At 42.8% G+C, this 14,106-nt stretch overlaps 1 protein-coding gene across 2 annotated transcripts in view; it reads right to left on the reverse strand.

Moving 5' to 3' along the window:
• Positions 1-14,106, reverse strand: part of LOC126258964 (ubiquitin-protein ligase E3C) — a 199,980-nt gene that overhangs the window by 32,112 nt on the left and 153,762 nt on the right. For both annotated transcript variants that reach the window (XM_049955684.1, XM_049955683.1), the window contains exons 12-15: positions 11,389-11,622; positions 10,924-11,168; positions 10,605-10,817; positions 10,381-10,509 (exon numbers count right to left, since the gene is read on the reverse strand). In XM_049955684.1, coding sequence (XP_049811641.1) covers positions 10,381-10,509; positions 10,605-10,817; positions 10,924-11,168; positions 11,389-11,622 — 821 coding nt within the window. The remainder of the gene's footprint in view (positions 1-10,380; positions 10,510-10,604; positions 10,818-10,923; positions 11,169-11,388; positions 11,623-14,106) is intronic.

Here is a 14,106-nt window from a genome sequence, read left to right on the forward strand (position 1 = left end):
CATCGGTCCCTTGTTCCAAAACTTAAAAACTACCACACAGAGTAAAAAAACAGATAATAGAGACAACAGACAACACAGGACAAGAAAAACTTGGACAAAGAACAGACATAACAAATTAAAATCACACGGAGTGTGGCGGTGGTTGGCCGACCATAGAATAAAAAAGGAAAAGCCAACCACCGAGAACACATTAAAAACTCAGTTTAAAACCGTAGGCCAAAGGCCAGAATCAACACAAAACAATAAAATAAAACATAAACACTCAAATTAAATGATAAAAACCCCCTGCCCGAATAAAACGTAAAACTAAGCCAGCCATAGCAGGGTCATCAGTTAAAACGGCAGGGAGCGTATCAGGCAGCACAAATGTCTGCCTGACCACAGCTAAAAGGGGGCAGGTCAACAAAATGTGGGCCACTGTCAAAGTCGCCTCGCAGCGACACAGAGGAGGGTCCTCCCGACACAGTAAGTAACTGTGTGTCAGCCAAGAGTGGCCAATGCGGAGCCGACAAAGGACGACTGAGTCCCTGCGGTTGGCTCGCATGGATGACCGCCACACAGTCGTCGTCTCCTTAATGGCACGGAGTTTATTGGGCATGATCCGATCGCGCCATTCAGCGTCCCAAAGCGCAAAAACTTTTCGGCGGAGGACTGCTCGCAAATCAGTCTCTGGGAGGCCAATGTCCATAGATGGTTTACTGATGGCCTCTTTCGCCAGGCGGTCAACATATTCATTGCCCGGGATACCGACATGACCGGGGGTCCACACAAAGACCACAGGCCGCAACGGGCAAGAGTATGCAGGGACTCCTGGATAGCCATCACCAGACGAGAACGAGGGAAACACTGATCGAGAGCTCGTAAACCGCTCAGGGAATCGCTACAGATCACAAAGGACTCACCTGAGCAGGAGCGGATATACTCTAGGGCACGAAAGATGGCGACCAGCTCAGCAGTGTAAACGCTGCAGCCAGCCGGCAATGAACGTTGTTCGGAATGGTCCCCTAGAGTACGCGCATAACCGGCACGACCAGCAACCATCGAGCCGTCAGTGTACACACTGCCAGAGCCCCGATACATTGCAAGAAGGGAAAGAAAGCGGTGGCGGAAGGCCTCCGGAGGGACTGAGTCCTTCGGGCCCTGTACCAATTCCAGCTGAAGGCGAGGGCGAGGCACACACCATGGGGGTGTACAGAGGTGCCCTGAAAGGAGGCGGAAGAAGTAAGGCCCCAAGCCCAGAGAGAAGCTCTCGGACGCGGACCGCGATTGTACTGCCAGCGCTGGGTCGACGTTCTGGAAGATGGACGAGTGACTCTCGGAATAGTAGCCGATAGTTAGGATGTCCGGGCAAGCTGAAAACATGGGCAGCATAAGCGGCCAGCAAACGTCGGCGCCGTAACCGCAGTGGAGGGACACCTGCCTCCACTAGTATGCTGTCCACAGGGCTGGTACGGAAAGCACCAGTGGCAAGGCGTATCCCGCTGTGGATGATTGGGTCCAGCACCTGCAACGCAGATGGGGATGCTGAGCCATAAGCCAGGCTCCCATAATCGAGACGGGACTGGATTAATGCCTGGTAGAGCCGTAACAGGGTAGATCGGTCGGCGCTCCAGCGGGTGTGGCTCAAGCATCTCAGAGCATTTAGATGCCGCCAACACGCCTGTTTAAGCTGCCGAATATGAGGCAGCCAAGTCAGCCGGGCATCAAAAACTACACCCAAAAACCTGTGGGTCTCCACCACAGCAAGGAGTTCGTCGGCAAGATAAAGCCGCGGATCAGGATGGACCGTTCGGTGCCGGCAGAAATGCATAATGCGGGTCTTGGCAGCCGAAAACTGAAAACCATGCGCTACAGCCCAAGACTGCGCCTTGCGGATAGCGCCCTGTAGCTGACGTTCAACAGCTGCAATGCCAGTAGAGCTGTAGTAAAGGCAGAAATCGTCAGCACACAGGGAAGCGGAGACAGAATTTCCCACCGCTGCAGCGAGCCCGTTTATTGCGATTAAAAACAGGCAGACACTGAGGAAAGATCCCTGTGGTACCCCGTTCTCCTGGACTCGGGAGGAACTATGAGAGGCCGCGACTTGCACGCGGAAGGTACGATACAACAGAAAATTTCGGATAAAGAACGGCAGAGAGCCCCGAAGACCCCATCCATGAAGCGTACAAAGTATGTGATGACGCCATGTCGTATCGTACGCCTTCTGCATGTCGAAAAAGACAGCGACCAGGTGCTGACGGCGGGCAAAGGCAGTACGGATGGCCGACTCCAGACTCACCAGATTGTCGGTGGTGGAGCGGCCTTTACGGAATCCACCCTGAGACGGAGCCAGAAGGCCCCGAGACTCCAATACCCAATTCAAGTGCCGGCTCACCATCCGTTCGAGAAGCTTGCAAAGAACGTTGGTGAGGCTAATGGGGCGGTAGCTGTCCACCTCCAAAGGGCTCTTGCCCGGTTTCAAAACGGGGATGACAATGCTTTCCCGCCATTGCGACGGAAACTCACCCTCGACCCAGAGACGGTTGTAAAGGTCGAGGAGGCGTCGCTTGCAGTCCACTGAAAGGTGTTTCAGCATCTGACAGTGAATGCGGTCTGGCCCAGGAGCAGTATCAGGGCAAGCGGCAAGGGCGCTGTGAAATTCCCACTCACTGAATGGAGCATTGTAGGATTCAGAATGGTGGGTGCGCAAAGAAAGGCTCCGACGTTCCATCCGCTCTTTAATGGAGCAGAAGGCCAGTGGGTAATTGGAAGAAGCGGAACTAAGAGCAAAATGCTCTGCCAAGCTGTTGGCAATTTCGTCAAACTGCTCCATTCAGTGAGAGCGCAGGGATGCTGACAGGGGTCCGATAGCCATAGAGGCGTCGGATCTTGGCCCAGACCTACGATGGAGAGACATGGAGGCCAGTGTTGCTCCTGAAGAAGATGGAGCAGCAGCAACAGGGAGTGAAGTGCCCCCCACAACCAAGGGGGCCGGTGGATTCTGACAGTTCTTAGAGCCAATGATAAGTGACGATGGGAGAACCGTTGTTGCAGCAGCGGCGTAGGTCGACGTCATTGCCACAGGATGGAGCCGCTCATACTTCCGTTTAGCCTCGGTGTAGGTCAGGCCGTCCAGGGTCTTATATTCCATTATCTTTCGTTCCTTCTGGAATATCCTACAGTCCGGCGAGCAGGGGGAATTGTGTTCTCCGCAGTTAACACACATGGGAGGCAGAGCACATGGAGTATTGGGATGCGAGGGATGTCCACAATCGCGACATGTGATGCCGGAAGTACAGCGAGATGACATGTGCCCGAACTTCCAGCATTTAAAACACCGCATCGGAGGAGGGATATATGGCTTCACATCACAGCGGTAAACCATCACCTTGACCTTTTTGGGTAAAGATGAAGGCACCGGTGGCTACCTGATTATCCCTCGGACCCCGATGGACGCGCCGGACGAAGTGAACACCTCGTCGTTCTAGATTGGCGCCTAGTTCATCGTCGGACTGCAGAAGAAGATCCCTGTGGAATATAATACCCTGGACCATGTTTAAACTCTTATGGGGAGTGATGGTGACGGAAACATCCCCCAACCTGTCGCAAGTAAGCAACCTCCGTGACTGGGCAGAGAATGCTGTTTTGATGAGAACTGACCCAGAGCGCATTTTGGACAAGCCCTCCACCTCCCCGAACTTGTCCTCTAAATGCTCCACAAAAAACTGGGGCTTGGTCGACATTAATAATTCCCCATCTACTCGCGTACACACAAGGTACCGGGGTGAATATTCTCCACTGCCTTCTTTGGACAAATGTTCCTCCCATGGAGTGGCCAGGGAGGGAAATGATCTCTGATCAAATTTCTTTCCATTGAGGTTAGACCTCGATCGCTTAGAGACTGCTGGTGGAGGCCCACCAGCGACAGATGATGTACCACGCTTCATTGCGGGTCATCCGCCCTGATGCCACCCACTCCAACCAGGGGCTCTCCCCACGGGCGCCACCCAGCCACAGCAAAGACCACCTGGCAGGATGGCCTTTGCCGGGAGTCCCGATGCCCCAAAGGGATAGGCATCTACTCCTCGGCATACGTGGGGAGGTAGCAGCTCAGGCATCAGCAGTGCGATCCCTGTGTAGTCAGGGGGCTACCACCAAGAGGGTACATGGCGACCCCACCACAACGGACTGGCTACCGTGCTGGATGTCGGGTGTCGAAATATCCATATACATCACGAGGGCAAAGATGGAAGTGCACAATGGAGGGAAGGGCTGCTATCCGGAACACACTGCAGCGGATGTGGCCGGAAGCTCGATGTAAGTCCAACTCCATGAAAATATCAGGTGTGCCAGATCTTAGGGCAAGATGGATTTAAGATGCACCACGTAAGGTGTCCTTCCCCAAATGGTACGCACTAACGGAAAAATTTGGAAATAGAGTGGTGAAACCCCTCAGGGGACCATCACATTAAAGGCCGAAACAGTTGAGACTCCTTTTAGTCGCCTCTTACGACAGGCAGGAATACCGCGGGCCTATTCTTACCCCTGAACCCGGAGGGGGGGACAGTGAAGGGGGAGGCGTGTTTATAGCAATAAGAAGTGCAATAGTATCTAAGGAAATTGACGGAGATCTGAAATGTGAAATAATTTGGGTGAAGGTCATGGTTAAAGCAGGCTCAGACATGGTAATTGGATGTCTCTATAGGCCCCCTGGCTCATCAGCTGTTGTGGCTGAGCACCTGAAGGATGATTTGGAAAATATTTCAAGTAGATTTCCCGACCATGTTATAGTTCTGGGTGGAGATTTTAATTTGCCGTATATAGACTGGGAGACTCAAACGTTCATAACAGGTGGCAGGGACAAAGAATCCAGTGAAATTTTTTTAAGTGCTTTATCTGAAAACTACCTTGAGCAGTTAAACAGAGAAACGAATAGTGGCGATAACATATTAGACCTTCTGGTGACAAACAGACCCGAACTATTCGAAACAGTTAACGCAGAACAGGGAATCAGCAATCATAAAGCGGTTACTGCATCGATGATTTCAGCTGTAAATAGAAAAAGTGTTTAGCAAAAGTGACAAAAAGCAGATTACGGAGTACCTGACAGCTCAACACAAAAGTTTTGTCCCAAGTACAGATAGTGCTGAGGATCAGTGGACAAAGTTCAAAACCGTCATACAATATGCGTTAGATGAGTATGTGCCAAGCAAGATCGTAAGAGATGGAAAAGAGCCACCGTGGTACAACAACCGAGTTAGAAAACTGCTGCGGAAGCAAAGGGAACTTCACAGCAAACATAAACATAGCCAAAGCCTTGCAGACAAACAAAAGTTATGCGAAGTGAAATGTAGTGTGAGGAGCGCTATGCGAGAGGCGTTCAATGAATTCGAAAGTAAAGTTCTATGTACTGACTTGGCAGAAAATACTAAGAAATTTTGGTCTTACGTCAAAGCGGTAGGTGGATCAAAACAAAATGTCCAGGCACACTGTGACCAAAATGGTACCGAAACAGAGGATGACAGACTAAAGGCCAAAATACTGAAAGTCTTTTTCCAAAGCTGTTTCACAGAGGAAGACTGCACTGTAGTTCCTTCTCTAGATTGTCGCACAGATGACAAAATGGTAGATATCGAAATAGACAGAGGGGTAGAGAAACAATTAAAATCGCTCAAAAGAGGAAAGGCCGCTGGACCTGATGGGATACCAGTTCGATTTTACACAGAGTACGCGAAGGAACTTGCCACTTGCCCCCCTTCTTGCAGCGGTGTACCATAGGTCTCAAGAAGAGCGTAGCGTTCCAAAGCATTGGAAAAGGGCACAGGTCATCCCCGTTTTCAAGAAGGGACGTCGAACAGATGTGCAGAACTATAGACCTACATCTCTAACGTCGATCAGTTGTAGAATTTTGGAACACGTATTATGCTCGAGTATAATGACTTTTCTGGAGACTAGAAATCTACTCTGTAGGAATCAGCATGGGTTTCGAAAAAGACGGTCGTGTGATACCCAGCTCGCGCTATTCGTCCACGAGACTCAGAGGGCCATAGACACGGGTTCACAGGTAGATGCCGTGTTTCTTGACTTCCGCAAGACGTTTGATACAGTTCCCCACAGTCGTTTAATGAACAAAGTAAGAGCATATGAACTATCAGACCAATTGTGTGATTGGATTGAAGAGTTTCTAGATAACAGAACGCAATGGAGAGAAGTCTTCCGAAGTAAGAGTGATTTCAGGTGTGCCACAGGGGAGTGTCATAGGACCGTTGCTATTCAGAATATATATAAATGACCTCGTGGATAACATCCAAAGTTCACTGAGGCTTTTTGCAGATGATTCTGTGGTGTATCGAGAGGTTGTAACAATGGAAAATTGTACTGAAATGCAGGAGGATCTGCAGCAAATTGACGCATGGTGCAGGGAATGGCAATAGAATCTCAATGTAGACAAGTGTAATGTGCTGCGAATACATAGAAAGAAAGATTCCTTATCATTTAGCTACAATATAGCAGGTCAGCAACTGGAAGTAGTTAATTCCATAAATTATCTGGGAGTACGCTTTAGGAGTGATTTAAAATGGAATGACTTTAGGAGTGATTTAAAATGGAATGATCATATAATGTTGATCGTCAGTAAAGCAGATGCCAGACTGAGATTCATTGGAAGAATCCTAAGGTAATGCAATCTGAAAACAAAGGAAGTAGGTTACAGTATGCTTGTTCGCCCACTGCTTGAATACTGCTCAGCAGTGTGGGATCCGTACAAGATAGGGTTGATAGAAGAGATAGAGAAGATCCAACGGAGAGTAGCGCGCTTCGTTACAGGATCATTTAGTAATCGCGAAAGCGTTACGGAGATGATAGATAAACTCCAGTGGAAGACTCTGCAGGAGAGACGCTCAGTAGCTCGGTATGGGCTTTTGTTAAAGTTTCGAGAACATACCTTCACCGAAGGGTCAAGCAGTATATTGCTTCATCCTACGTATATCTCGCAAAGAGACCGTGAGGATAAAATCAGAGATATTAGAGCCCACAAAGAAGCATACCAACAATCCTTCTTTCCACAAAAAATACGAGACTGGAATAGAAGGGAGAACCGATAGAGGTACTCAGGGTACCCTCCGCCACACACCGTCAGGTGGCTTGCAGAGTATGGATGTAAATGTAGATGTAGATGTTGTATTTACTAGTGCTTCTTGTACTTACACTTGCTTCTTTCGAAAACACTTCATTTTTAGTATGGTCTGTTGTGGGTAGAAAAATGGAGCTTTCGAGTATAAAATGATCACAACGCAAAAAATGGTTAATTGCAGAAAGAACATGAAACCAACAGGAGACGTGCAGAAATTAATGGGTTTTGGGTGGGGGCAAACTAAATATATGGCAATTCCAATAATGAAGACGTACCAAATCAATCACTAATGCAAAAATTAATCTGACGTACTCACACTAAAAAAGTCAAAATAACTTGCATTACTAATCAAATAAATATTTTATTGTTGTCACAATCAAATAATTGGGAGAGACAATGATTATTACTTATGGAGATTACTTATTTCTCTCTCAATTATATTTTGCAGAAGCCATTTTTCACCAACACATTTCACAGTTTTCAATTCATCAATTTTTACTTCACATATTTTTGTCATGTGGATCACTTCCTCACAAAGCTGATCTTCACATATTTCTTTCAGAATATTTTCATCAAACTCCGATAAAGTTTTAAGACTTCGCTAAACAGACTTCCAAAGAAGAGGATATTTGAGGTGAACCCAATTAAATTGTTTCAGCACATGAAATGGGTAAGCCCGCTTCTCAATATAATCAATTAATGTCTCCCAAAATAAACCTGAAAGGTCAAAGAAATCAGACTCTTTCTGTAAGCAATCATCTTGCAATCTACTTATCAATGACTGAATTTTCATAGTTTTAAAGTTTTCCTCCTTCCTTGATTTAACTTTCCTTTTCAACGTCTGTAACTCATCCAAAGCCTCATTTGCTGGCATATCTGCTGCCTCAATAGTTTTTACTGTTGAAAGCATTTTCAACTGGTTCTGAATGAAACAGAGCCAAAGCAGACACTGAGGATCACTGAAGAAAGATTTCAAGATGGTATGACATTTTTCTTGAGACAAAAAATAATCTTTTAGTTTGTTGTAAATACTAATAATTCTGTTAACAGCCAGTTCCAAGGACAGCCACCTGCTTTTAAAATTACCGACCACCTGTTTGTATTCCACTTCAGAAAACTTGCAAATTTCTTGTAATTCTTTGACACAAATGATGTAAATGTGGAAATACCAAAAAATTTTCTTTATAATTGTTTTTATGTCCACTGGGAGAGTATCAGCGCTGGTTTGTATTGCATTATGCACTATGTGAACTGCACAACCTACACCATGAATTTTGCTCTTCAGCAAAGGTTTAACTCTTGCAAAGGCATTGTTTTGTCCCTTTCTCCCTGCACTTCCAAAATTTGTGTTGCAACTGTCTCCACAACATGCAACAATTTTACCCCTGAGATGGTATTTATCAGAACTTCCATTATAAGACTTGTTATAATGTCAGCCATTTCACCTGTTATATTCTGGAAGTCAATCGAGTTTCCTTGAATACCCTTACTTGGCACAAAATATCTAACAATCACTGGTACCAATATTACATTTTTATGATTGGATGTGTCCACCTTAACTTAAATATATTTTGCATCTTTCAGTTCCATGCATATTTGATGAGATGCATATGGAGCCAGCACATTTACTATTATGGATTCACACTTTGTTCCTAAACAAGCAAGCCAACACATTCACTATTATGGATTCACACTTTGTTCCTAAACAAGCAAACTTCTTCTCAAACAGCTTCCTAATGACTGCAGCAGTGGAGTCGATTGATCTAAAGGAACGGTTGTGTGTCATTACATGAAAAGCTAGCAAAACTTCCTCAGTAGGATGCTTTTCTTCATCATTCACATAACTCTTCTCACAGTTTGTAATAAAAGACATCATACTTTATGATGAAGTTTTGCTTGAAACAGCTAGCTTGTGTTTCTTCACATTAAAGTGTTGCAAAGCATCAGATCAACCTCCATGATCGACTGTAAAAGTACTTTTACACAATGTGCAAAATAATTTCTGGGTTTGCAGTTCTAATTTCAAAAATGGAAATTCAGCTTTCATTTCATCAGTAAATACTAATTTCTTCTGGCATTTCTGAGAAATTTAAACTTATGCAATATAATGCACCAGGCAACATAATCCGCAACTCTAACCATCTAAAATCAGTTAAATCACACTTCTAATCACAGCAACCTCAGGCAACAGACAATTAAAAAAGAAACACGAAGTGATAAACTGCTCGTGTTTTACTGCACGGTGCCAGCATCGAAACAAATGAAAAATGAAATATGGGTTGGTCGTCTGGATTTCCCATGATCCACATGCCATTACCAACTCCTGCATGCCATGGAAAAGCTACCAGGTGAAAGCACTATATAGTACCAACCATAGAGTACTTTTTTTTTTTTTTTTTTTTTTTTTTTTTTTTTTTTTTTTTTTTTTTTTACTCTATGACACCAACCAAAGAACTTCTTATTCAGTTTGATTTAATCAGACTATTTACTTTATTATTTGGTTATGACCATATTTGTTCTCCATTTGGTTACACTACACATTATTTAAAAACACACTACTTCAAAATATATGGGAGGGTTAGTAAAAAATGGGACCATATAGGACCCGTATTTATTTTGTTGGGACAATGGGACAGTTGAGTTAAATAAAGGATGATCCGGTAAACTACGGGATGTCTGGTCACCCTAGTATAATTTGAGCAACACTTGCACTAGTTCTATCGGTGGTTGCTAGCATGACCTACCAATAAAAAGTAAACATGTCATAAATATGAAGGTTATTTTGATCACCACAGGGCTTTATGAGGCATTAGCGTCAATCCTACAAGCGGTGGTTCATCACTGTTTCCCTCTAATCAGTTACAGTGGGCCTACAGTTTAACGTGAATTTCGGACCTCAGTGTAAATGTCTGTTTTTACATATACGAATGGCTGACATAGATGAAAGTTAGGTAGTAGCCAGAACAAATCCTAACATCAACCAGGAATTGACACTGAACCCAGTAAGACACCAACAAATTCCTGCAGATTACAATATTTGTCATATTTCTGTCTGCCCAAGACAATATAGATCTCTGCTGAATAAGTGCAGGAAATAAGCTACAAGATTGATAATCAGCGACTCTCACATATGTCTGACAAAATTTGAATAATAATAATAATAATAATAATAGTTAGGGGAAAAATTAATAATGAACTGTGGGATCTTCTACATAGAAATAATATTAAAACTCAATTGTTAACTTACACTGATGAGACACAGAACTCACCTGTTTGAAAGCATTGCACTGAGCCCTCATCTGCCTATTCAGTCTGTAATCTGCAACTAGATGAATATATTCTATCCTGTTTAAAGCAGTTACTTGAATGTTTGCACCACCTTCCTTCAATTCATCCACCTATTGCAAAATAGATGACTCAGTTCATGTTATTGCAAAACAGTGTACTCTATTAAGACTTTTTTCCTATATTTGGAGAGTAATTATGCACTTACTCTTGTTTTTCCAAGTTCTTCATTCAGAACAGTAAAATCTAGTCCCAAATCGGCAACATCACCATCATAATTCTTGAGATATAAAAGATTACGATACATAAGAGGATCTAGAGATGCAAGATGATGTACATCAACATCTGAATGCCGTCCAACCAACTTTGACAGAAAAAATTCAGCAAATGGAAGTTCTACTAGCAAGTTTTCATACAGTGCCTGGAATAAGAAGAGAGTTATATGTTTTTTCTTTACTTACAAAGTTCATTGTTATAATGAAATTGTTCACAATTAAATACCCAATGCATGATGTCACTATACTTACTTTTCCCAACATTCGTCCAATGAAGAAGTAATGCTTTGGGAAGTCATCAAAAAGCAGATGAACACTAGGATTAGGGTACAGAAAATTATCTTTCGTGAGACGGAAAAAGCCTCTGTTAGGGTCAAAGGCTGTTTTAAGAAGTTCAGAAAGGAATTCTCTAAAGATACCACCACCGTCAACACCTGCTTCATCCATTCCAACCTCATTAACCAGTTGAACTCTCATTTTCAGGCGTAGTTCCGGTTCTATACAAGAAAAAAATGAGTACTAATACAACAAATGTTAAAATAAAATGACTACCAAACAATAAAATAATTTACATGGAAAGATTCAAATAAATGATATAGGCCTCTAAGCTAAAAAATTGAAAGCATTATGTTTCCAGTTTTTCTACACTAAATAAATTCAGTTATGATTTAAAAACATATAATAAGCAACTGCTGACTGGAAAAAAAAATTACTAACCATTCTCAAGCGATAGTTTATCAAAAGCATCTTCATACAAATAATTTCTCCTTACTGCAACTTGTATACTTGGTCCTTGAAGAAAATGACTCTGTTCTCCTTGATGTTCCATTTTATCTCTTATTATTAAACTCTGGAAAACTAAAACACGCTCTTGAAATGGCACTACAAATGGCAGTTCTCTGAGAATGGTTATTGTGCGGATTTCCTTTGTTGATAGCGGTGGGCCTTCCTCTAAAACCAATAATTATATTTAATTTACACATCTGAATTTGCATCAAATCTATTCTATCAGTACGTAATCAATATTCAGTATGATGATATCAACACCAATGGTTTCTTAACATATTTAATATTAGGATGCATAAAATATGATGAAAGGTGTACCTTAAAGTGACATGACAAAGTACTTCACTACACACCTAAAGAGTGAACACCACAATACAAAACTACAAAAAAATTGTTAACATAGAGCACTTTACAGTGAACAAAAAAATGTGGAAACTGAAGAAGACACTAGAATTCTCAGTGGCACTCTTCGAGCTAAGTCTGAACTTGATTTCTTATTGTCTAGAACTTATAAATAAGTATGTATTAAAGTATATCATTGGAACAAACAACTTAAATGGACTTTCAATAAATAACGCAACAATTTTTTTTTTCTCAGCCAGGATCGGTTGAAAAAAATGTGGAATTTGTTGTGAGATACTGTGGGACATTCCTGCTTCAACCCCTACAGTGTCGTGAAGTTCCAACAGGTGGAGTGCTATACATAGCCCTCAAATGGCATTCCAAGCAGGAACTGTCTAGAGTTTTTGAGTTTCTTTTGATGGAAAACTAGAGTATCATTTATATTCATAGGCACTTGCACAATGTCTACAAGAGACTTGGCAGAGAACAAAAACATGGTGAGTCAGGGGCAAGGCATTTGACAAACCTGTCTGATCTCTTGTGTGCCAGCTAGCCACACACAGTTGTGACTCCCGCAATGTTGCACTGTGTAGACATTCTCATCTGAGGCGATCGACAGATCACAATCAAACACTTTGCTGAGCAAGTCCTCGAGTTGGGGTATTCAAACGTGCATGCCCGCTGGGTTCCTCACCACTTAACAGAAGACCATAAAGAGCAACAAAGGACCACCTGTACAGAATTGCTTGCAAGTTTTGTACAACATCGTCACAAGCAATGAAACATGGGTTCATCACTAATAACCGGAACAGGAATCCACGGATTGTCGCTATGCCGCTTCTCTTCTGAAGAAAAAGTTCAAAGCCGCACAGTCCCCAGTAAAGCGATAGTGATGATATTCTGGGACTCTGAAATGGCTATTTGTTTGCTGTACTGCCTCAGGATTCAATAATAAACTCTGAAGCATACTGGGCTACTCGCAGGAAACTGAAGAAATGGCTCCAGTGTGTTTATTGCCACAAAATTGCAAACAAACTTCTCCTTCTCAATAATAACACAAGACCCCACATAAGATAGCACACCTAAAAGGAACTCACAAAACCTCGCAGGACTGTTGTTCTTCATTTATTCTATAGCCCAGATCTTGCACCTTCTGACTTTCCAACTGTTTAGTCCACTGAAGTATGCAGTCTGTGTGAAGAAGTACATGGATGATTGGGAGGTTACTGACACAGCAAACCGGTGGCTCCAATGTCAACTAGTAGAGTGGTACAATGCAGGCATACAGGCCATCCCAGTAATGTGACTTAAGGCAATGACACTGAACGGAGATTATTTTGAAAAATATGGCTTTGTAGCCAAAAGAGTCGGGAATAAAACAGTGTACTGGAATCCTGAATAAAACCAACCTGTTTTCAGAAAAGAAAAGTGTTGCATTACTTATTGAATGCCCCTTGTATTTCACATTGGAACTTATTCCCCAGTGAAACACACCAAGAGCGATTAAAACATAATGAAAAGCAAAAAACAGAGATAACAACTATAAATTTCAAAATCACTGAAAATTTAGCAATGACTAAAGCCCTTGTTAGTATAGTGAGAATGGGCTTTGGTAAGACCACCTGGAAGTTGTTAAAATTGTTTATTTACAAATTTCTACAATGGATATTCATGGCACGTCTGAACAGCTATGTAAACAATATGCAGCTTTAGTTTCAATGAACGCCTTATTTTCAAGAATAGTACAAAAAACTGCTTCATAGTAAGTTTAAGGAGAACATTTTGAAAATCTCTTTTCGGTCTATTTCACATCACAATGGTCACTTTGAAATAAGAATGTTGACACTTCGTAAGGTAAACCGAGAATTTGCATTGTGTGGGTCAGAAATCAAATAGCAGAGTGGAAAGGAGACAAAGACATGGGGATTTAATTATTTTGATGTGAATTTTATTGTCTCAGTATTCCTATGTGGCAACTGAGAATAACAATGAGTTCCAGTGAGCTCCCAGCATGTTCCACGAAAGGGCGTTCCCATTCTCGGAATTAAATCATAAATCATTTAAGCAGAGGTTTCAATTGGACAATTGGACTGTGCAATTAGAACTAATGTTGAGAGATATCTGCTGAAACCAACAAAAAGAAACCAGTCTCTGACTGCAATGTGCATGCTACTTTTAACATCAAGATTGTAGATACAGCTTTGCTTCACTGGAGAAAGAATTCAGCATTTATCTTTCACAATACTGCTGTCAATACTTCAGATGAGGAGCATGAAAAGGATGACAATGTATTGTTGGGAGAAGAGT

The sequence above is a fragment of the Schistocerca nitens genome, chromosome 1 (genome assembly GCF_023898315.1).
Source record: "Schistocerca nitens isolate TAMUIC-IGC-003100 chromosome 1, iqSchNite1.1, whole genome shotgun sequence".
NCBI lineage: Eukaryota > Metazoa > Arthropoda > Insecta > Orthoptera > Acrididae > Schistocerca > Schistocerca nitens.